The sequence below is a fragment of the Salarias fasciatus genome (assembly GCF_902148845.1).
Source record: "Salarias fasciatus chromosome 7 unlocalized genomic scaffold, fSalaFa1.1 super_scaffold_4, whole genome shotgun sequence".
NCBI classification, from domain to species: Eukaryota; Metazoa; Chordata; class Actinopteri; order Blenniiformes; family Blenniidae; genus Salarias; species Salarias fasciatus.
In genome coordinates, this window is record NW_021941229.1 from 19778109 (window position 1) to 19802287 (window position 24179).

At 43.6% G+C, this 24179-nt stretch overlaps 1 protein-coding gene across 2 annotated transcripts in view; it reads right to left on the minus strand.

Annotated features, from left to right (window-relative positions):
* ap3b1a (adaptor related protein complex 3 subunit beta 1a) overlaps nucleotides 1-24179 on the minus strand; it is a 51086-nt gene that overhangs the window by 23297 nt on the left and 3610 nt on the right. The window contains exons 1-20 of one of the 2 annotated variants that reach the window (XM_030084949.1): nucleotides 23096-23625; nucleotides 21842-21917; nucleotides 21683-21757; nucleotides 19342-19437; nucleotides 18959-19119; nucleotides 17341-17407; nucleotides 9722-9904; nucleotides 9461-9616; nucleotides 8344-8441; nucleotides 8213-8267; nucleotides 8060-8131; nucleotides 7013-7075; nucleotides 6796-6928; nucleotides 6600-6709; nucleotides 6336-6512; nucleotides 5389-5575; nucleotides 4181-4311; nucleotides 3743-3887; nucleotides 3374-3554; nucleotides 934-1087 (exon numbers count right to left, since the gene is read on the minus strand). In XM_030084949.1, the coding sequence (XP_029940809.1) occupies nucleotides 934-1087; nucleotides 3374-3554; nucleotides 3743-3887; nucleotides 4181-4311; nucleotides 5389-5575; nucleotides 6336-6512; nucleotides 6600-6709; nucleotides 6796-6928; nucleotides 7013-7075; nucleotides 8060-8131; nucleotides 8213-8267; nucleotides 8344-8441; nucleotides 9461-9616; nucleotides 9722-9904; nucleotides 17341-17407; nucleotides 18959-19119; nucleotides 19342-19437; nucleotides 21683-21757; nucleotides 21842-21917; nucleotides 23096-23262 (2487 nt within the window). In that variant the 5' untranslated portion in view covers nucleotides 23263-23625. Of the gene's footprint in view, nucleotides 1-933; nucleotides 1088-3373; nucleotides 3555-3742; nucleotides 3888-4180; nucleotides 4312-5388; nucleotides 5576-6335; nucleotides 6513-6599; nucleotides 6710-6795; nucleotides 6929-7012; nucleotides 7076-8059; nucleotides 8132-8212; nucleotides 8268-8343; nucleotides 8442-9460; nucleotides 9617-9721; nucleotides 9905-17340; nucleotides 17408-18958; nucleotides 19120-19341; nucleotides 19438-21682; nucleotides 21758-21841; nucleotides 21918-23095; nucleotides 23626-24179 lie in introns of those variants that run through there. The other variant, XM_030084950.1, reaches the window with a different exon arrangement.

The window sequence follows — 24179 nt, forward strand, 5'->3', positions numbered from 1 at the left end:
TTTCAAGACATGGAGAGCTGAACGGCGCCGAGCTGTTATCCTGTTTACAACGATATCCTCACCAATGGTTTCTGCACGATGCATCGTAAATAATGTATGTATAGTATCGAGCACTGCAGCTTGATAAATGCATGCTTCCTGCACTCAAATGTTTGATACCAGCTTCAAGTCGACACCTTTTTGTATTTAGCACCAGATAATGAAGCACAGATGCATGCGGCGCGTTGCCATGGCTGCACAGATCAATGTAAACGGGGGTCTATTTTTAATATCTGGTGCGGCTGAGGAAGGTGACGAATAACCGCAGCGGTGCTTTTATCACCTGGACTAATACTGTGAAATAGTTAAATCTTTGTTTTGATTGTTTTAGCCTTTATGAAAACTTAATGCATCTCAATAAGCGATTGAGAAATTGCATGTGAGCCACAGTGAATCAACAACCTTCTGTTATTTGAGTATAAAAACTATTTTTTGATGCTGAAAATGCATTTTTTGCGACGTTGCACCCAATCAACACCCACTAGCTGTTTAAATCATAGGATCTCTTGTGTTTGGTCTTTTTATCATTCTTCTGAGGCGTCGGACGGACAGTCGCCCTCAGATTCTTATTTTCGTAGAATTAGCTGCTTTCTTTCACCTTCAGATTTGAAAAATCATTTGCTGAATATCAACATCTTTCCAAACACCAATTGATTAAAAATGTTAACTGATGGGGAAAAATACCAAAAATACAAACTGTGTGGTGATTTTTTGGCTGCTTCCATCTAAGTTTCAAGTTAGATTGCTTTAATTTTAAATTAAACTTCATAAATCTATAAACATTAGGTAATGATACTGACATCTTTATATAGTGAGATTCAAGAAAGCTGAGCAGCGTTCTGTTTTAATACCGTCCCAGACAACCTCTTTGACTTGTTTGAATCGCTGCTTCACCTTCGATTTCGACTTGGCGTCATTCTTTTTCTGGGTCGGCGGCGGCGAGTCCGAGTCCGAGTCCTCCTCAGAATCCGTCTCCGAGTCCGACGAGGTTTCAGCCGACGAGCTGCTCTCCACGGCCGCAGGTCCGTTCCCGTTCTCATCCGATTCACTGCAGCACACAGGAGAGCGCTCTCAGACACGGGATCAATATGAGCAACATATCACGCATTAGAAATAACAGAAAAACAGCCAAACAGAATATATTTAGTTTTCTTCTTAAGTGAAACAAACTTTCATTTAAATAAAACAAATGGTCTCAAATAAACCCGACTGTATCCGCTCTCCTTCTCCTTTATTCAAACCGAAAGCATCAGGACAAACGGAGATCAATCTGTTTGTTTGTGAAGTTAATTCAATGCAGCGCTCAACCACAAAGATTCTTTCCATCTTTCTCCTCTCTCTTTCACTTGCTCTGTCCCTCTTCAATTTGTCCCGATAATGAGTGTTTACTCCGCCTGCCTGGGATTTTCAGCCGTTAAATTAATGAGGGGAATTGTGACGGTAACTGGCTTTTTAACTTGGGCGATGATGAAAAGCCAGTATTAATTTGGCCTACAGATTTCATTTGCTGCGAACAGGAAAAAGTGATATAAATCACTGTGGGCCTGATTAGGCCCTGCCTGAAATGACTGGGCCATAATGAGGGCATTATGCTGTGTTTGTTGTGGAAGCACTGGGGTGAGCGGCTCTAATTACTGTGTGTATGCGTGTGTGCGCGTGTTTGTGTGTGTTTGAGCACTGGGGTGAGTTGCTCTAATTATACTCTCTAATGGAGAGAACAGGGTCAGCCGGCGGCCTGTCACACGGCGGGATCAGGTACAATCGCTGCGAGTTTGTGTGTCCGTGAGCAAATGAGGTAGAGTGCATAAGAAACTAAATTTGGCGGTGTGTAAGAAGCGTGCGCGCGAGCATATTCGGCAGTAATGACTCAAATCTCATTCATTGGTAACACCAGGCTGCTAAATGACCAATCAAAAGTCATTATCCATTAGCCATGTAAATGTGGGTTACGCTACTGGAGGAAAATTCTCCTTGATTAGCTTGTTAATGGAACTCGCAGTGACGATATTCCTGCAGCCATGCCAGCCTCGGACTGTGTGTGTGTGTGTGTGTGTGTGTGTGTGTGTGTGTGCTTACAGGTGTGTATTTCTGTTGTGGGAACTTACACCCGTTGCCACATTCACATTATGGAGGCGTTTCATTGTTGTAGGACAAAAAAAACAAGTCCACATGAGAGAAAAGTATGAAAGTCTCAGGTTAGATTAAAGTCAGGGTCAGGCGAGCAGTGATGGTTTAATCAGACAGTCTGAAGACAGTGGAACTGAATGTAATGTACCCAGAATGCATGAGTGTGTACATTTACATCACAGGGATTTTTAAGTGGAAGCAAATATTAATGAAATGGGTCAGACTGAGTTTTAGGTGAAGGATTAGACAAAAGTTAGTTCTGGTTAAAGGTAGGAAACGATCTGTTTGACTTGAAAAACATTCACAGTCAATATCAGCTTTTTATCTCTCAAAGGACCTTTTGAATACTTTTCAGAGAAATTACTTATTTTATTTGTCAGAGGATTTGTTTTTCAAAAGAAGGATCATGAAAATGAGCTGGAGAGGTTGTGAGGATAGCGCCGGCTTTGTGAATGATTCAACTTTGCTGAGTGTTGTGTTATTTTTCTTCTGAATATCAATTTTATGGAGTGATTGCAAATTTCCCTGCCTTTAATTTGAAAATTACTACATTTCTATTAAAATCTCAGCTCATTTAAGTGAATATTTTCTTAACCATGCAGTCCTTCATGACTCAATCCTCTTTGGCTTTATGATTTGTAAACAGCTGGAAAATTGTGAGAAATATTTATCATTCTTCCAAAAAAACCCTAAGAAAACTGAGCCAGATACAAACAACCTGGAGGGAAAAAGTGACGGTCAGATACGCTAGACATAAGTCAAATTTATGTGCCTTCAAAACTTTTTCACTCAGAACTTTTAACTGTCTCTGAGGACCTGTGTCTCACTCTGAGAGATAGCTACTTTTAAAACACTTAAATACATGCTGCTATCTTCATCCCAGCTTGTAAACATGGAAATATCTGGCCAGAGCAATGTCAAAGATCCTCTGAGCCTCCTGAGTTTTCATGGCAGGTTCGAGGGAAGAAAGGAAAAAAAGAGATGGAAGTGAAGAACTGAACTGGGCTGTGGATCAGAACAGCTTCCAGCAGATGGAGGTTGAGATTATTGATGCAGCGGAGTTCTAGTCACATTCGCCGTTGCTTCTCGTAAACACACACCTGTCTAATTATCTGAGGGAGAAAGGAGCGGCAAACATCTGGACTTTTTCACGAGGAAGAGAAATGAGGCGCTCCGGCTCCAGCGGACAGGTGGGACTTCACCGTACCTGTCAGCAGCGGCCGGCTTCGTTTTCTTTTGCGGCGCCTTTTTGGTCCTTTTCTTCTTTTTCTGCTGAGATTCAGACTCGCTGGAGCTTTTTTCTGAATCGCTGGAGCTTCCCCCAGTGTGACCGGAGCTCTTGGTTGACTCTTCGTCGCTGCTCTCCTCCTCACTTTCACTGCTCGACTCTAGAGGCACGTGAAACAGGCACAGAAGCTTCCATTATTCATTTAATTGCTGAAACATTCCAGTCAAACACTCAGACACATCCAGGCAAAGCTTGCAGGGGCTCCGAGATCTTTGGTATCTCCAAAGACAGATGAAGAATCAGAATTTAAATGCCCTATAGTTCTGCAGGATGCAGACATAAACAAACCTTCGCTGCTGCTGCTGCTGCTGCTGTCTTCACTGCCGCTGCTGTCAGATCCTTCCTTCTCGTTCTCCTCTTCATCATCGGAGTAGAATTTCTCATCAGATTTCAGGTTCTTGGCCTTGCTGACTGTGGCCGTCCACTCTTGCTCCTGAAAACAGACACCAGAGGAGGGCACTCAGATTGTTTTCAATTATTTTAATAATTTGAGTTTACTTTTTAAAGCCAGTCTATATTACATGTACGCTACCTGGAAAACATCAGAGAAAAGTATGTTGACCTGACCTCTTTATCTAATTTTCGCTACCTATGAATACCACATGTATACTTTACATATGTACTTACAGCCACTTGGTCCAAACTTAACCCGGAATGTTTCCAAAATGGATTTACTACAATCTACTTAGCCACCAGAGGAGCGTGTAAAGAAAGCAGATATCTTACTGGCTCTATGACCTCCACGTTCCTCACAGACTGGTCAGGAGCGACGGCGGGCCAGTCGCAGAGCTCCTGGTACCCCGAGGCTTTAATGTTGAGGCTGTGCGAGAGAGTTCCCAACTGGAAACGATCCCGATCTGGAGAGCGAAGACGAAGAAAGCAAAAAGGTCGTCGCTGGATTAGCAGGAGGGTGGCTATCAGAGGGATACATTTTAAAAAATGTAACGCATGGCTGAAATCAAACATAAAAAATAATAAATTTAATGAGAGGTGAAGATGTGGAGTGTGCTGGCTATAACCTCCGTCTGTTCTTAATGAGGGAGCCATTAGTCGAATGTCCATAATGAAGAATATCACACAGAAAGTAGAAGAATCTTAATAAATCATAAAGCCTTTCAATTTCCTTCTTTGATTGAAAGGAACATACATTTTTGGGATGAGTGGCACTGTCAAGCGTCTCCATTGGACGAATAGAAAAACTCCAATTTACATCCTATAAATGCATGTTTCTTACATCTGCTGCACTGTTTAACAGGGAAATTAACAGCGTTTGATATTTATACAAAAATAACGGCTTCCATCATCGCATGCATTTATTATCAGCTCACTGTGTTTGTGAATACACTCATTTACTATTCTCTCCCCCCCGGTGGTCAGCACAAGCACATAATCAGTGTCAGTGCCTCAGGAGGTACGCGCTAAAAAAAAAAAAAAAAAAAAAAAAATCAGTGCTTTGCTAACAAAAAAGAAGAAGAAGAAGAAGAGAATATTAAGAATGACAGGGGTGGTTAACCATCTCCATAAACATCCAGTAGGTGAAAACTGCATCTGAATTTTAATGCCGCGGCAGGCAGTTTCGGTCGCTCTCGTCAAGAAGAAAAAGAGACAGACAAATGAGGGAGATTTCTTTCAGCGTCTCGGCGACGGCAAAAAAAGGTTAGATTAGCTCCACAATTTACCCATCTCATTAGTCGGAGGTAAAGGGGTCAGACCTAACTGCCCTTCAGAGAGACGGGCACGGCAGAATAATAAAAACCGCCGGCCGGTTCGGCTTCGCATGCTCCTGGGCGGACGGCCTTTAGGGTTATGCATGCAGATTACGCGCAAATGTATTCAGTGAGATGATTCACAAAAGCAGAGATGGGAGAAAAGTTGGAAGCTAATCGTAAACAGAGGAGGTGACCGGTTTCCAGAGGAGGTTTTTTACAATTTACCTTTGAAGGAAGACTCGAGCACCGGGGCCGGCTTTGGGGCCAGTAGGATGCGTCGGGCGTACTTGTTGAGGGCGCCGCTCTTCTCGCTCGGCACGATCAGCTGTCTGATGAAACGGGTTCGGTCTCTGATGTCGTAGTTCTGGTCGTATTTGCCGAGGTTGAGGATGTACTGGGTCAACAGTTTGGTCTGTGGGGATGGCAAGATGATATGAGTGAAACAGATTCAAACAAGTGGGAGAAAAAAACGTGAGAAAATGAGAAAATGACACCATATTCTGAGAATATCTCTTAACCTCAAAAAGTGAAACCGAGACAGAGCACTCACACCAACATGAAATATTTAAACCAGCATAAAAACTAAAATTGCAGCTTCCATGAGAGGCTCTGTATTATAATCCTGTTGTCTCTGTCTCGCCGTCTCCCTCCTCCTCCATCCTTCCCGACACATTATGAGGACCGAGAGGAGCAATAATCGTTTGGGAGGGCAGCGTCTGGGCTCATAAACCCGGCTCAGAGGCCGCCATCACCCCATCCTAACTAAATGGGCCTCCAGACTCCAAGATCCTCCTAAGGGACGCAATAATACATTCAAACTAACTCAGCTCGGTTTTAAAATTGGTCTTCTAACTCCAAAAGAAGGCTTATGAAATAAAAAGTTTAAAGAATAATTTCCAGAATCAGCCTCACAGATCAGGCCATTTAACTTCCCATCTCCATCTTCAAACAGTAATATATCTGCGCAAGTGTTTTTTCGGGAGTTCACTTTTGCTACTGAACAGTTAATTATCCATTATTGAAGCGACATATCTCACTGGAGTTCCCCTTATTCTCCTTATCAACACATTTCCAATTAAATATATAGTAGAGCACTTGCAGCAGTAACTGTAACTGTAATCTCTTCACTGTGTAGTTTCACTCATTTATTTATCGGTGCTTTTATTTAGCACCTGCTTGGAGTTGGTGAGGTAGAGTTTGGCGGCCAGGTTGACCGTCTGCAGCTTGACGATGTCCTCCTCAGCGGTGAACGTCTTGGCCATCTTGCGCAGGACGTCCGGAGCGATCTTGGGCACCCTCTCGCAGTACTCGCCAATCAGCCACAGGATGCTTGCCCGCGCCATCGGAACCTGCCGTTTCGGGCGGGGAATCCGTGAATTCACAACGACTCGCGCCCGTTAAAGAAAAAAATTCACCCTGCGGCGGTGTCGACGTACGGTGATGTTGTCAAAGAGCTTGGCCATGTGTTTGATGATGTCGCTGTGCTGAGTGGGCTGAGTCTGGAGCAGCTTCTTGATGACCACCACGCTCTCCGCCACCACCGTCTCTACAGGGACGAAACGATAAAGCTGACATAAACGCAGACACAGAGCGTCAGTGCGGCAAACAAGACGCGACAAAACGGCGTATTACCGTCTCTGTTGGACAGCAGCAGCACCAGGCCGTTGAGACACGTGTCCGTCACCTCGGTGATGTTGGTGGCGCACCTGCCGATGGCCTGGATGGTGGCTGCTGCAAACGCCTTGTCCTGGCTCTTCACGTACGTCTGCAGAGGCAAAACGGCAGTGAACGGAGAGCGCTGAATGGAGAGCGGTCATCATCAGGCATGCAGAAAGAAAGAAAAACACACCTGGAATTCCCTCAGGATGGTTGAGATGTTTGCTTCATTGGCTAAATTTGTCAGGATCTCCAACTGCGAGAGACAAATGCATCAAAATACATAATTAAATTTCTACTATAAACAACAGTAGAACAGTAAATCCTCTTTTCATTACAGTCTGTGTACTCTTAATATATTTAATGTGTTGCATTTTGGTGAATTGTTCAAGCACACAATCATTTATCAGCCTTTATGAACAAAAAGTCAAAACAGTATGTACATGCAAATAAATACAGATATAAAATGTTACAACTTTGGGACACTGAACAGAGCAACTTATGACTTCTGTTTATTTAAGGAGAAGCAAAAGAGTTATTTTCATAAAATGATGTTGCCTCAAAGCGTGAAGCAGATGCTGCCGAGTGGCCATATTTTAATCATTTATCATTCCCTCCTTTAACACATTCATGGTTTTTCTTTGAAATTTAATTCTTGTATGTTCAGATTGTTATTTTCTGTGAAAAACCAACTTTCAGTTTGAAACATGAATTGAGTTTAAAGGTGAGTCGAGCAGTAACATACGCAGAGGCAAGAAAGTTTTGAGGAGTTTTCCAGCTGAAGGTGTCAACAAGGTATCATAATTATTTTAGAAGTGTTTTGTGTATTTGTCATTTTCAAGTCATTATGTGCTACTAATCAACTACTAAGCCATCCAGTTTGTTTATTTTATTGCTCTTAGCTATATATGAAAATAACCCATTATATCATCAGTCAAGGCTTTGGCTTCAGTGGACTGGTACACAACACTCACACTCAGGTTTAGCATAAAACTGAACATAGGGAAATGCTTAAACCATCTAACAAATTAAGATAAAGCTAATTTTGAATTAAATTTTTCCCATCTTACAGCTCATTTACATTAAAAATACTAAAAGAAGCTGTAAACAACAGCCACCCACACTGGGAATATAAACCACAAGACCTAAAACTAAAATTGAAAATGGGTGCCAAATATTCTCAAATCTCTCATTTGGAATCATGTTTGCATAAAAAGAGGAAAACAAAAGCGGGAGCTACCTTTAGTGTTTTTATATGCGTGGAGTCGGTGGACCTCACGTAGAAGCTCTTCATGTAGGGCTCGAACATCCCCTGTGTGGAGGCGACTCGAGTTATCAGGATAATCTGAATGCGGAACATTGCGAGTGTGCTGCTGTGCAGGAGAAGACCTACCTTCCTCTGGATGGACATGGTGGCGATGTTCTGAAGCACAATGTACTGCACCTCTCTGCACAAGAAAGGCGACGGGATCACGGCGCTGACGCGAAAACGGCGGAGAAGGGAGAGTGTGTCTCGTCGTTTACCTGTGGCTTCTCAGCAGCCGGACCAACGACTTTGTGACGATGCTGACCTCGTGTTTTGGAGCAAGGTGCCAGTAAAGCTGTGCCACCGACATTACAACCTGAAAACATCGTGACAGACATAAAAGCTCATTTCATGCATATCTTCTCAGAGTTAAAATGGCTTCGTGTGATTAGAATAAACGTGTTGTGGAGTGGACCTGATATCACTGTGACTTTGGCACTGTTGTTATGGAACAGCACCATCATCACAAATCCCTACCTGTATGAATCGGCCACTGGCCGCCGTCCTGCACTTTAAAGTCCCGACACAAGTCTCACAAGCACATCACTCTCTGTCCCCTCAAGGGTAAATAATATAAATTAAAAAAAAAAAAAAAAGCTCCTTTCATCAGTTGCATTTTCTCAGCGCTCCACAAAGCCACTCCTGACACGACCGCGGAGGGGCAATATGTCAGCGGCGCCTTAAACAGCGGCGGGCCATGTGTCCGTCGCCGCAGGCAGAATGAAAGGCTTCAGGCGTCTATGAAGATGGAGGATGTCACTGCGTCACCGCCAGGAAAGACACAGCATGTCACATTTTAATCAACACTTTCATTTAGGAGCATTTTTCCTCCCGCTGCTACACAGCGACAGAGACCTTGAGAGTCCAGGATGATGGAGATCTGCACTCAATGTGGCTTTTATATATATATATATATTTTTTTTTTTTTTTTCCACTCTTAGAGGGGTGCACTTCAGTGGGTATTCCAGTGTGCATGTTATATTTGTGTAAGAAAATGTATCTACTAATGCTGTAAAGTGTATACAGCGGGCTGTAGCTGCATTAGCCATGTCGAACTTCTTTTTCGGACGAGATACAAGGCTGCACTCCTCTCTCAACAGGGTAAAAATATACCTCAGGCTTTAGCCTCACTTAATGACTGTCTATCAACTGTATTTCACGTGTGTTGACTCAGAGTCATCGGCACATGACCGAGGACTGCAGTGGTGGCAGAGCGATGGCTTGAATTCAATTCTGCTTAATATCAACCAAAAGTTGGAGATAGTCGGGCGAAATTTCCAGATGAACCTACAATGCATCATAACCTTTACAGGTGACGGTGGCGTGTCGACTCACGGCAGTGTTCCGGCTCTGCAGCAGAGGTTTGGTGTTTCTGAGCAGCAGCCGGTGATCGGGATCCATGATGTAGGGCTTCGACTCCGTCGGTCCCTTTTTCTCCTCGGAGTCGGAGTCGTAGAAAGCCTTCTCGTTGTTCTCATCAAACTCTACACCCTGAAACGCAGGAAGTCAGACGAATGCTGTTACAATTTAGGTTTTTTATGTTTGCCAGCAGGTGGCGCTATGAGGAAAAAAAGTGCGGGAGCAGGTGGGCCTGACCTCCTTCCAGGGACTGGTGAACTGCGTCCTGGCGTAGCGCGTCAGCATGGAGATGATGACCACCTGCCCCCACTCCTCCACGTCCACCAGCAGGTTGCACAGCTTCCTGTAGTTCTTGTGGATCAGGTCGATGCGGTCCGGGCACACCTCCTCGAACGCCATCACCACGCTGCCGGCCACCAGCTGCAGAGGAAACAGTTCAGAGGAGGGCGTGAAGAACAAAGGAAAATAACAACCTCGGGAGAAATTTACTCCTCTCCAATTTTATTAACATGCGAGCTAATGGAAGGGAGGAAGATTTGTAGCAAATATAACAAATACTCCATTTCTTTAATGAGCAGTAATATGCAAACTCTGGAGAAATAAATCACAGGTTAACAGATATGACCCTGGTTACAAAGTAGTATAATTGCACTTCAGAAAAAAAAAAAAAAAAAAAAAAAAACACGCACACAATGCCAATTTACAACTTTGATTACTACACGAGCGGTCCAGACTCTAACTACGCGATAATTGGAAGGAAAAATGTTTTAAAGTTTGTGTGTGAAATAAATTCGTCATCAGTGGGAGTTTTTCTCATGTCGAAATGTTTAATACGAAGGGAAAATAGGCCGCCAGGAGGAAGGAGCAGCCGAGAGATCCGATAATCAACTGTGTTTTATTGGTTGGAGGGGAAAAAACCCATTTAGCTGCTGCGTTCCCCACACACCACCTCTGCCACCCGCCCGCTGCCTGCCTGCCTGCCTGCCTGACTGACTGAGAGGCTGAGTGAGTGACACCGCAGCGTATTAATATGCAAACAGCATTATCAAAGGCAGGCGGAGAAGGTGAAAGAGATGGAGGGAGAGGGAGCTGAATCTGGTCCTCCCAATTAAAGCCTCCTGGCCCCCGGTGGCCCTGCGGGAACCTGCTGCATTTACCCATCAGGGCCGCCCATGAGCCTGCATTGATTGTGTGGGCGCGTGTGCACGTGCACGGCCGCACAGTCGGCAGACTCTCGGAGAAATCTGTACCTTGGGCCTGAGCGATGATTAGCTTTTCTGACACTCGCGCGCTAACGCTGATAGATGAATCACCGGAGGCTCAGACAACTTGATTATTTTACGGTAATACAGCGATCCATAAAGTTACATTTGATGATAGGAGGGCTGTAAAGATGCTATGTATTTTTGAGCAATGACACCCACTTTGCAGGGACATCCCAGCAGCAGCAGCCTTGGAAAACAACACACACTGCAGCCATTTAACACACCGGCAGTCAAAACATAATGACAGCTAATAAAAGTAGTACTGGCATCAGATGAGTGATTATGAACACTTTATGCCTCTGCAGACGTCAGTGGAATTACTCTAAGACCGTAATGAGTGTTCCCTAATGAATTTATTTTTTTTCACCGTGCTTCTAAATACAGTCTAATGGGAATTACTGCTTCACTGTAGCCCGCAATCGACTTTAATGTCTGTCTCATTCCAGTCATGAAGACGGCGAAAACTCTTAAGGGAAGCAATGCAGCTAAACAATACGCACAAAAAAAGTGAGATGTATAACTATTGTTTGGTAAGTAATAACTTGCTACAACAATGCTTCTTTGGAATCACTCTTATAAATGGAAAGCATGTTTATTCCTATTTTAAATAGCTCCACATTTGCATGCAACATCCATTAGGCGAATTAGCAGCAGAGCTGAGTATGCTGCTGAACGCCTGGTAAATCTTTCATGGGAGGGAAACTTTGCTCTTCTGCTCATCCTTGAAATGAGCAGGAGGGATCTTTAAAAATGTGTCACGATGATTAAAAAAAAAAGAAAAAGAAAAGAAATCAACAGCAGCTTCTCCAAGAGTTTGAACTTCACTGCCAAAATAATAATCGCCGCGCAACGCAAAACTTCTTTGTTCAGTATGTTTAAATTCCTCAGTCACAACAAGAGTAAATTTTATATTATCGCTGTATAAATGACTGTGAGTACACTACTAACATAGAAATACGCAGACGTGTATAATATGCAATCAAAATGCATCATGACCACCACAAGAAGTGGCTTCAAAATTGGGAAAGAAATCCTACAAAAGTAGGAGTGTAAAAAAAAAAAAATCCAGGAAGCACTGAAGGGGATTTGTGATCCCAACACATTTTGACCACAGCTATAAATGTCTTACAAGTCTGAGCTTTTATTTCCACAAGTAAGCACCATGTTGTCACGTAACAGTCAAGTGAGACTCATTTCTCATTTGCCCTTCTGCATACAAACTAAATCTAGCATTCAACTCTACAAAGCGAGAAAAAAATGCAAGGTCAGATTTAACCAACACCAAAAATAATTTGGAGTTAGAATGGACAAATGTATGATTTAAAATAACTAAATAGATGATTAATCCAAATAAAAGTTATACAGAGCAGGCGAAACAAACAGTACTTGTTTTTACAAAACCATGCTACCATTCAATAACAAATTTGACCCAGCCTCAATGTACAAAATATGTGAGCAAAAAGCATCAAAAGTTTAAATATCTTAATTTTGATGTATTTTGGTTCATATTATCAATCGTCATGAGAACTCAGTAATTACAACTAATTACATTTAGAGTATTTTCATTTCTGTGGAATGTGAAATGGGCCACTCTTAGTCCAAACAGTGTCAAAAGCTGAAATCTTAATTCACAGCTTAAAGTGTGGCACCAGAGGTTACAGCGGGGGAACCAAAGGCTTTCCACTCTGAGGTTCTCAAAATTAAACATTTAAGCAGTGCATATTAGGACGTTTTCTGCAATCTAGAGTACAACTGGGGAACTGTCCATCATTTCCATTTGTGTTAGTGAGAGGAGTGAGACCTTCCGATGTTGGGCTTCACTGTTTCGGCATTCACCGAAGAGAGGCCTTTCTTAATCTGGTCAGCTTCAGAAGAGAAACGGTGGGAATCGCTTCGACGTAAGCAAACAAAATGATCAACATTAAATCTAAAAGCTTTGACAATTCAGCAAAGACTGTATGAACTTCTCCAATAATCAGCACAGTGAATAGAAATGGACATTTGTGCAGTCATACTCTGCTGTGAATGAATCTACGTGCAGACGTACAGTCTGCTCCCTCGCACGTCTTGCATCACCTTCCCAAGGCCGCCGCTATCGCTTATCTGCGCTGCTGTCTCTGAGCATGTGCTTCCTGCTGCGAGGTTTTATGCATTCTCTCCCAACTTCCCCCATTAGACTTCGCTCCAAGGTAAACTACATGCACCATCAACAAAACTGACACCCCAATCTATGGAGTTCATACACCGCCCCCCCTCCTCCACCCCGGCCTCCTCCTAGACCATATTATCTACCCTGCGTGACAAGCCGGTAATGGAAAAATCACACTAAGCAAATGGTTCTTCTAATAACAATAAATTTCCTATAAAATTATGAAGGGCCCAAACCGTTTCCTTGCATCTATTTTGCTATGAATTCTAATTAGGGTGCCAGAGAGGCAGAGAGTGCTGGGTCATCACGTCAGAGACAACGTGCGCCTTTTTGATTGATGGCCCGGCGAGGGGTCGGCCGATCCTCCCCTTCCACTCGCTCCTCTCGCTGCCGCTGCTCTCCTCTCCTCCCTCCGTTTTCTCTTAAATTAATGGGCATCTCACCTAGCCCCTAATCATAGCAGCCCCCCCATCCACCCCCCCGCCCCCTGCTCCTCCTTTCTCTTCTCATTTCAATTTTGCAGAAGGTGCAGCGGCAGGGAGGGGAGGGAGGACGGCAGAGATCGATCATTTATCTTGTAATGGCTGGATAATAGATCCATCACGCTAAAACAGCTGCACAAACTCCTATGTTGTCTCTGTCATCAGGCCTTCCACATTTTCTCTTTAAACCATCCTGCCTATAAGCATCGCCGCCTCCCCTTCCCCGCACACGTGTCACAGCCGTTTAACCGAGCAGGCCCATCTGTAAAGGTAAATGTCAGGAGGCCCGGACAACGCCGAAGACTGGAACAATAACCGAATGTTTCCTCCCTCCACGGACATCACACCGACACCAGCTTAGCAGCAGTTATCCACTTATTTGCAGTTAATTTGATTGATTAACGTCAGATAAAGCAGCTCTGTGTTGCCAGCCCGAAGACATCCAAGCTGCCTGTAAAGCTAAATTAAGGTCTCCATTTATTTCTTTTTTTTTAAGCAGATGTTTTGGCATGAAAGAAATAAGGATTAATTAATAACTTGAACAAGGACTTTTTTTAAAATATGGGTTAGAAATGTGAACTGCTATAATGCACGGTGGTGACCTGATGATACTGCCTACGAGAAAACCTGGGAATTATTCAAAGTTGCTTTCTGACAAATGATAGTTGAGGAAGAAAAAATAATTTACCCTACTCTTGGCTTTAGACACCAGTCAGTTCACTTGTTTTTTTAGACGCTCTTCCCTCTTTCTTCCAATAGGCCAGTTTACGTAGAGTGTCAAATGTCTCAAATATTGATGATGTGCTCAGTCCGAATCTGGTTGATATTTCTAAGGGGTGAACATTAGCGTCCTATTTTGCTCATCTGTTAGTTTAAGTTTGAGTCTAAATAAAAGCCTCAGTAGTGAGCGCTGTAACTAAACAAATATTCATATAAAGGAGTGTGACCACCTGGGCTCAAAAAACCAGTGTGAACGTTTTGATCCATTTAAAACAGTCCTCTCTTGATAACAAAACAACAGCATCAGGCAGTAATTTGACACCAGCTTCATTTCGCCATGGATCCGACAAAGAACAAGCGAATATTTAAAAACATCTCAACTGTGTGTGACTTATTTACATCAGCAGCCACGTTTACCATAAAAAAATTCTAATATTGTTAGAATACATTCATGAAAAAAACTACAGAAAAGGAAAGTATTTTGGGCAGCGTCGTTTCTGCTGCAAAGACAAACAGGAACATATTACGCCTTCCCTTCACCTTATTATTGAACCAACAACAGTTTCAAAGCAATTAACCCTTTTTCCATATCAATATGGAAGCTGAAATCACGTCTCACACAGGCAATGTTTGATAAAATCAAGGATCCTCCAGTGATCCAAGAGCACGAACCCAGAATCTGGAAGGGATGCAGCCATGCAACATTATTGTGCCTTTATTATGTCAAAATGTGTCTTTGTCCAAGATTTTTTCAAGGCTATTTGATGTGAAACTTCACATCCTCATGAGATAAAGGGTAAACAACAAGTCACAGGGTTACAAAACAGCATCTCAAGGCCGAAAAACCTGTAAACTCTGCGGAGTAGCCTCTTGCCTTGCGTGGACCGCGCAAACATTTGATGCAGTCTTTCTCCGCCTCAGCTCAACTCTGGGGCCTGCCTGCGTTTTTGTGGCTCCTGAATAAACCACGCTGATCGCCCCGGCGTCACAGAAACGCATCGCTCGCCAGACACTGAGCATCCGCTATGTTTAGGTTTCTCGCCATTCATCACCGACTGATGTGCTCGTGTGTCTGTGTGATGATGGTGCCCTCTCCCTCCGTCCCCTGCCTCACGATGTGGGCTCCAACAGGGAGAAGTCATCTGTCTTCGTTAGCGTCCGGGGCTAAATATGCTATGCATCTGGCACTGGGCTTTCCACCACCACCACCATCACCCCGCCTCCTCCCACCCCCATTGGCCTGAGCCGCTTTGTTTTGTTTGTATATTGATAGGTAGACTCTGTGAATACATAATTAGATTATTATGATATCTAATATAATTAGATTATATTAGATAGATTATTAACTGGAACTAGAAGACGTGAACACATTACTCCCGTTCTAAAATCTCTTCACTGGCTTCCAGTCGAGTTTAGAGTTAGATTTAAAATCCTTCTCCTCACTTACAAAATCCTAAATGGGATGGCTCCAACCTATCTCCAAGATGCTTTAACGCCTTATCAACCAATCAGAGCACTTCGCTCTCAAAATGCAGGGTTACTGGTGACTCCTAGAGTCTCTAAATGGACACTAGGTGGAAGAGCCTTTAGCTATCAGGCACCATTTTTATGGAACCAGCTTCCAAGTGGTGTCAAAGAGGCAGACACAGTCTCCACATTTAAGGTTAGGCTCAAGACGTTTCTCTTCGATGCAGCCTATGATCAGGTCAGCTAGGGATTCTAAACTAAACTAAACTAAACTAAACTAAACTAAAACAAACCAAACCAAACTAAAGTAAACCAAACTAAACTAAACTAAACTAAAACAAACCAAACCAAACTACAGTAAACCAAACTAAACTAAACTAAACTAAACTAAACTAAACTAAACTAAACTAAAACAAACCAAACCAAACTAAAGTAAACCAAACCAAACTACAGTAAACCAAACTAAACTAAACAAAACTAAACTAAACAAAACTAAACTAAACTAAACTAAACTAAACTAAACTAAACTAAACTAAATTAAATTAAACCAAACCAAACCAAATTACACTAAACAAAATTAAACTAAACCAAACTAAATTAAACTAAACTAAACTATACTAACTAAATACTAGTTTAAACAGTTAAGTATCCACAAAGCTGCCCCAGGAGCTAGAATGCTGTGGGAAGTACGGTGCACTGAGCCCTGTCCTCCTCTAATGTCTGAATGTTATTCCCTTTAGTCCGTTCATTGCTTTTCACCTGTTGTCCCCCCCTTCGAGGGGGAGTCTTCTCCAGTTTCAGTTGCTGACTCCACTATTACGAAGGCCTATGAACAAGCTCCGTCCGGACCGGGAGGACACCCCTGTCGGTCCTGCCCGTGGACTGGCTTCGGTTCTACTGCTGGGATCCGTGGTTCTTGTGCTGGACCGTCCAACGGACTGTCCTCAACATAGTCCTAGGCTTTACTTCTTATTGTCTCATGCTAGCTGTTGCCAAAGCTGTCCGTCCCTGGGAGAGGGATCCCTCCATACTGTGGTTCTCCCCAAGATTTCTTCTTTTCCCACTGGGTTTTTGGAGTTTTTTCTTGCCGGATGTGAGGGTCGAAGGCGGTGGTTGCTTCGTTCTGTCTCGTTACTGTAAATATTGACATATTACCATTATGCTTATTCACTGTTTTTACTTTTACCGACAAATGTAACATCTTGAAGCCCTCTGAGGCAACTGTTGTTGTGATACTGGGCTATACAAAAATAAATTGATTGATTGATTGATTGATAATCGCGACAAACTGCACGAGTCGCGCGTACAAACACGGCGCACTGCGTTCTCCAGCCAGTGTCTACATATCTGAGCGTGGCATTTAAGCAGCCTTAGTATTCGCTGTGACCTCCCCCGAATTAATGCGCCGCCTGCTGACTTCTAATGGGCTGTCTGCATTGTGTCTGTGACCGGCCTAAACACAGAATTTGAGAATCCAGCTCATTTATGGCCCATTCTGGGGGGGAAAAAAAAAAAAAAAAAAAAGAGAAGAGGTTGGCCTTTGAGAAAATTAAGCTGACACTAGCATCAGTGCGAAAATTCCTTCCAAATGGACACTTAACAAGGAGCATCTGAAGATGTGGGGGTTTAAGTGGGTGTTAACAAACCATGGCATTGCCGAATGAGCTGTGGGATGGAGGGGTGGAGGAGAACCGCTTGGCTGCGGCGCCCTCCAGTGGCGATCCGTTTGCAGAAGCGGTACTGTATGTAGAGCTGCTGGTTGGGTGTACTTACTGTGCTCTTGTCTTTCAGGAGCTTCTCAATCACTTCGATCAGCTGTTCCTTCTGTTCTGGGTCCAGGCTACAGACAAAAGGATTCAAAACAACGTCAGCAACGAAATGCCATTCAACCACGAACCATCCTGATGAAAGGTGTAAACCAGCGGGGAACATTAGCATTAGCTCGTATCCTCAGCAGTGACATATTAACACCTTGAAGGGAGTCAGCATTAGCTCAGTGTGATAGATGCTGTCTGCACGTTGGCAGTTTATCTGAAAGAGTGTCTTCCTACAACTAATCTCAGTAATTTAGCTTTAACTTTAATGAGTGAATCTGTCAGGCTGACACACACGTTGCTGACAGCTCAGCTAAAATGTCACAGCAACATGACGATAACACACCTGTGTGTGCACAACCAAGACAGGCCTGATTGATGGGGACTAATAAAAGTAATGGAAATGCTAATTTTCCTGCTATTTTTGGTAACTATTAAATTATAGCACTATTTTTTTAAAAGGTATAACTAATAAGTGTAGTCAAGTATTAATTTTCAGTAACTTGCTAAATGCTGCAATAACTGGGAAAAAAAATCTATGAATCGAAACTCATGAAACTCCAATACTTTTCATAATGCGACATATATTGTTAATGACTTTGTAGATTAAAGAGCAAATATACCAGTTACTTTATGCAGTTTAACAAAGTCAGACTCCTACCTTCACTACAACACTAATCCAATGAGCAGTTCGACAGTTTCATGGTGAGAGGCATTTATAGCAATGTGAAAAGTGCCGCTGGAACAGGTCTGCAGGTTTTGGATTACATATTCAAAGCTTTTCCATAACTTCCTATTAACTCCTCAGAGGCCAAGAACATTGTTTTCAACTCAAATGAGAGTTAGAAAAGGTGCACAGTTTCAATAATCAACAGGATTAAACCTAACATTTCACACAGAAAACAATTCAGCATATAGAGACGATCATTAGTTAAAGCCGCACAAAGGAATATTTCCTGCTCCACTTTGATAATAATCAATCCGTATTGTTATAAACACCAGTGCAGAAAATCAAAGACAGTTATGTACACTAAATTAAAAAGTGAAATTGTAGTCATTGTTTAGAAACTAACGCAGGTGTCTGTGGATCTACTGTCGAGTCAGAAGGCAAAAAAACAAATACTGATCAGCTCACATTCCACACTACAGGTGTACAACAGAAACTACAGTGATCGCAATAGTGGGGAATTCAACATATTTGAACCAACAATGTAAGAGCGCTTCAAGAATGTAAATTATTCCACCAATAAACTTAAAAAAAATGAAGGGAATTAAAATAATAGTTGCGCATTCAAGGTGATACAGAACACTGAACATCTAAATCAAGCATGTAAAATTTCTCTTAAAGTCCATCCAGACATACAGTAAAACCACTCAGCCATTCCTTTATGAGCGCAGTCTGAAAAAGACTCCACTGATAAAAGGAAGATAACTGCAGGGCGAGGACTTTAAAATCAACATAACCCAACAGTGACTGAACAATCCAGCGTTCAGGAATCATCAACCGGTAGGAACAGACAACTTGACTTCAGTTGGTTTCACGCTGTGGCTTCTATAAGCCGGTGTTCCCGTCTCACCTGTAGAGCTTTTGGATGGCGTGGGCGGAGGTCTTCCTGACGTAGGGGGACAGGTCGGCCGCGGCCTCCTTGATGGCCAACATCATGATGGGGACGATGATCGGGACGCGGATACTGGACAGAACCCTCAGCGCGCTCGCCCGGATTAACTGGTTTGGGTCCTGCCGCACGGAGAAAAGAGTTTAAGTGAGAAAGACTGATTGTGATTACTGATTAAAAGGATATCGGGTACAAATTGGCTTCAAAAACAGCTTCAAAATATTACAACACTTAGTTGAGATCTAGCAGTATGACTTATTTTCTGTTGTTTGAGCATAAATCATAACAGTTTTGTGATTGTTTGCAAAAAATGATCAGAATCAGAGGGATCAGAGCCGAGGTACCTTCAGGGCCCGCTGGAAGGTGCTGATGGAGAGCAAAGCCAGGTCCTGCTGCTCCTCTGCATACCTCACCAGGTACACATACACCAGCTTCTTAAGCTGCAAAGGGAAAAAAAAAAAAAAAAAAAAACCCATCAAAGAGCTGGAAAAACAAAACTCAAGCCAATACGAGTGGAAACAGTTCAGCAAACCAGCTGTGTTCAAAAACCCTAAGAAGCTTTATACGAGAGGACCTGCTAGGTTTTCTTTGTTTCATACGCTCTATAAAAGTAACACGAAATGAACAATAATGCTCAAAACAACAGGGAGGGCTTCGCTTCAGATTCTTCTGTCGGGAAACGTAAGTTTATTGTTTCAAGGGGCTTTGGAAAAAAAAAAAAAAAAAAAAGGGACGAAACTTTTCCTGTGTCGATTCTACGAGGCCGATGTGAACCTTGTTGTTTCAGGCAGAGCAGCGAGGTCATGCATTTTATTATTGTTTCTATTTAAAAATTGCTACTGAATGATCTGCACACACTATCCTCTCTCTCTCTCCTCTGTTCTCACAGGAAAGTCTGAGACAACATTTGTCCTCCTTTCAGAGAAGTTTAACTGGGGATCAAAGGTCGGCGGTCTGTCTGCTGATTCACATCAGCTATTAGCAAAGAAGAAAGAAAGAAAAAAAACTGAGCAGAGTCTGCGGATTCACAGAGAAAATGAAGAATAATTGGGTTGGTAAAAGCGACGATTTACCTCAGGAACTATTTATGATTTCATTTCTGAGTTCATTTGAGCTCGAGGTCAAATGTAAGGTTACATTTTGGGTACAATCGCTGAGAGCTTTAGCCAGTAATCAGCGCCATGCGTTCTAATGTAGCCGGTATTGAGCGGCAGGAGAGCGCCACAGTTCTCAATCATGGTTATTGTCATTACTGTGGGAATTAATGGCATTACTCACAATAAAGAGGAGATACGACCCATCTGCCCTCAAGGATCTGGTTTCTATGGCCACAAAGCACACCACCAGCTTCATATTTGACCCACTAAGCAGGCATGAGGGAAACTGATCAGCACTAAACAGGCTTTTATTTTGTTTTTGTTAATAATTTCTCTCATTGCTCAAGGGAACAAATCAGTGAGAGCATGCACTCTGCTGTGTGCGGTATGCGCCATTAAAACTGGAGTCCAGAAATGATCAAACGAAAATAAAAAGCCATGATTTCAAATCACGCAGCACTGTCTATAAACGAGCGAGCTCCAGTGCCGTTACGCTGGTGGTCTAATTAGAGGGGCAATCGGCAGCAACTCGCATTGACGAGGCCGGAGGAGAAAAAAAAAAAAAGAGAGGCCATTTTTAGCCAAATCCACTGCAGCTGAGAGGCGAGTGGAAGACAGAGCAAGAAAACAGACCAAGACCTCACACTACCTTAGCAGCTGGTGTGTGTGAGGCGGCGGAGAGGAGATGTGACTGTGGGCTCTCTTCTGCCAATTACATCCACCCACCTGCTCCCCTACCCTGCCACGAGCTTCTCCAGCTGCATGGCTCGCACGCGGCGCCCGGCCTCAGGCCCCCCGCTCGCACGCCGCCCCTCACGGTACCCGATTATTCTGCTGCCGCTGATCAATATTCACAGGCTCCGGGCCGTGGGAGCCCGTCTTCGGCTGCTGTTCGGTCACTCGCTGGAACAGGCTGTGCATGAGTCTGTCATGGCTCATGCGGCGCCGGGCTGAAAGCGTGTTTACGCGGGCTCATTGTGCTTCATGCTATTTTGACGCTGCTGCGCTTGATGAGGAACGGCGGCAGATCTCGCCGTGCCGCTTCAGACTGATGGGAAAGAAGTACTTCAAAGGAGCTTCTGAGCTTCTCGATCTGCATGTATGGCTTGAGAAAAGCCAAATCTATGAACTAATGACAGCGAGACGAAGTCATAAGAAATAAATTGTGTGTAAAAGTCAAATGATCAGGATTGAAGTTTGAAGGGAAACACAAATTGAAGTGAAGTCCAGGGTCACACAGGATTTAGAGGAAAACACCGAAATCAACCCAAGCAGCTCAAGACGTTTTGAATTTAATGACATTTTCTCATTATTCTCACTACGCTGAACCCAAGTCCTTCATTCATGTGTTGTACAGTATGAAACACTTTAAGTTCAAGCAGATAATCCCAAACTAAATTAAGGAAACTCTTTTATATAAAGCCACATGATCCAGCTGTTTTTTTTACTGAGAGGAAGCTTCTTTTTATTTTTTTTCCCATGTGGTATTCAGTGAACACACGTGTTTGGTCACACGAGAATAAAATTAATCATCGCAGCCAGCAGCGGTGAGGATGACAGCAGCTGCGATTTCCCAGCAGCGTCATACCTCGATGTTCTTGCTCGCAACGTTCTTCACAACGGCAGGAAACAACTCGGAGGCGTTCTTTCCTTTGGCAATTAGCTGGAGGGGAGAAATAAAAACAAAAAAAATCAAACATCAGGAAGAACTACGCATGAATTTTGCCATTTAATAAAACGTACTTACGCCAACAACCCTCTTCATGGCCTCCAGTTTGAGCGACTCCTTGCTGCTCTCCAGCATCTCTTTGAGGTCTTCATTCCTGCAAACGGAAGAAGAGGTGAGCGCCGTTCACGAGGTCAAAGGTAGTGAGAAAGCTCAACGCACAAAACAGCTGTGTCGGAGATTTCAGTGTCACACGGGCTCCCTGCTGGTCCGCCCACGGACAATGCAGACAAGCAAACAGCAACAGTGCCGTTCTTCACGGCGCGACAGCGTCGCAGCAATTCCTCCTAAAACTTTTCACATGACAATTCGTTCCTCTATTGACGCTCGTCCACAGTGCGGCTGTAAAACCTCCACAACAGGATGTTTGTTCCATGCAGAGGCTCCACTTCAACTGAAATATCTCAACAACTACTGAAAATCCACAGAGGTTCTTATGTTTCCAGCTAATCTGGACTTCTGCAGACTTTTCACTGGGATTTACAGCGGGTTTTTTTGGATAGTATCGTCTTCAGATGCCGTTACTCTGACACTGAGCAGGTCTGTACGTTTCCATCAGGATGAAGGTCTTGATTATTTCAAAAACGAAGAAATGAAACGCAGACAGTCTAAAGTACAAAAGATTTGATTCAAACGTTAATGTTGAGTCCAGCGCTGCACAGTGTGTTTCTCCATTATGAAATAATCAAAACAACTGAAATGAACTGTGGTCGGTTTCTTGGTCAATATTACAGATCTGAAAACAGTAAATAAAGGAGCACAACCCAAACATTCCGTTCTGGAAGTCTAACCTCGATTTTTTAAGACAAGCCAAATGACAGGGAATGAAAATATGGACTTTATTCAAATATTCATACTACTTCATACCAGATATTACCGGTAGTTTGGCAGAAAAATGATCTGTGTCACCAAAAAAGCAATTAGTCTGAATTACATTCCAATGCTAAAAAATAAATACATCAATCTTGTAACCTGTCAACCACCTTGAACTACCATTTTTTAGCTGTCCCACATGGTAGCACTAACTATAAAGAAAAGAAGACCGTGAATTACACATTTTATATGAAAGACAAAATATTGATGACCTGATATCACCACAGTAACACAACCAAAAGTATCACTCTAAAAAAATATAAACAACAGATACACTAAATTTAAATACAGCCCCCCCTCCCAAAATGTAAAATAGGCCTTTCTGAAGTTCTACAGCCAGATGTGTTTCTAGTTCCTTCCCCCCTGCATCCCTGACATGTTATATCCTGCCCTGTACTGTACCGGTCTTTCTGTGCCTCTCTGGACTTGCTGCTGGAGTGGCGAGTGAGGGCCTGCTCCTCCTGACTGGGCTCGGGCTTCAGGGTGAGCTGTAAGGCGTCCGCAGAAACCAGCGCCGTTTTCATGGCCAACACCGCCTCCGAGCGCAAAGACGCGATCCCAACATCCATCCTGGACGGGATCCCAGGCCAGGCTGTTTCCCCCGTTTCTCAAAAAGCCGAAGAGAACCTGGCTGGGTAATCACTTTCCTCCAGAAGAGTCGCTTGGTTCTATTTGCTGCTGACCTCTTGCCTTGTCCGTAAACGGCAGAGCCGAGAGCCGTGGAAAAACAGCACAGGCTCCGCCGGCTTCGGGACCGTCAGTGACCACTTTCCTTCCTCTTCTGGAGGGCAAAAAAAAAAAAAAAGTCACAAGATGCCCCGTCAGCTCACTAATGGCCAGCCATCCTTATGCCTCGCTTTTGTAATATCTCCTTTTTATCACGGCCGCTCGGCTGTTTCTGGGTCGCTGCAGCGTTCTTCCCCAACATGTGGCCTTTGGTAGGAAAAGTCCCACCTGTCTCCTGGCTGTGTGTGTGTGTGTGTGTGTGTGAGTATGTGTGTGTGTGTGTGTGACTCTGCCCTTCTGCGACTCCGGTCACTTCCCTCTAGGGGAAAAAGGAGGGCCTTATCTACAGTGGTGGGTAAACACCGGGCTACTTTTCAACACCACCACGGCACAATACCCGACTCCAGCCTGACACCGCCGAGAGCACAGACCCTGCCAAGCCCGGCCCGAGAGGCCGGCCGCCCAGGCCGCCATCAAAGATAACAGCGCCGAGCTGAATGTCAGGAAATACCCCTGAAGAGCCGAGCGGATTGGACTGAAGGATTATGAAACCACAGAAATCCGAGTCCTCCGCCTTTTCCTGGGAGTAAATGACCGAGCAACACCACTGAATCATAACTGTGGTCGATTTCCAGGTCACTGTCATGTGAAAAGTGTTGAGCTTAGTTCCCATTTCAAACTCATCTGTGTGTGTGTGTGTGTGTGTGTGTGTGTGTGTGTGTGTGTGTGTGTGTGTGTGTGTGTGCGCGCGCTTGCACAT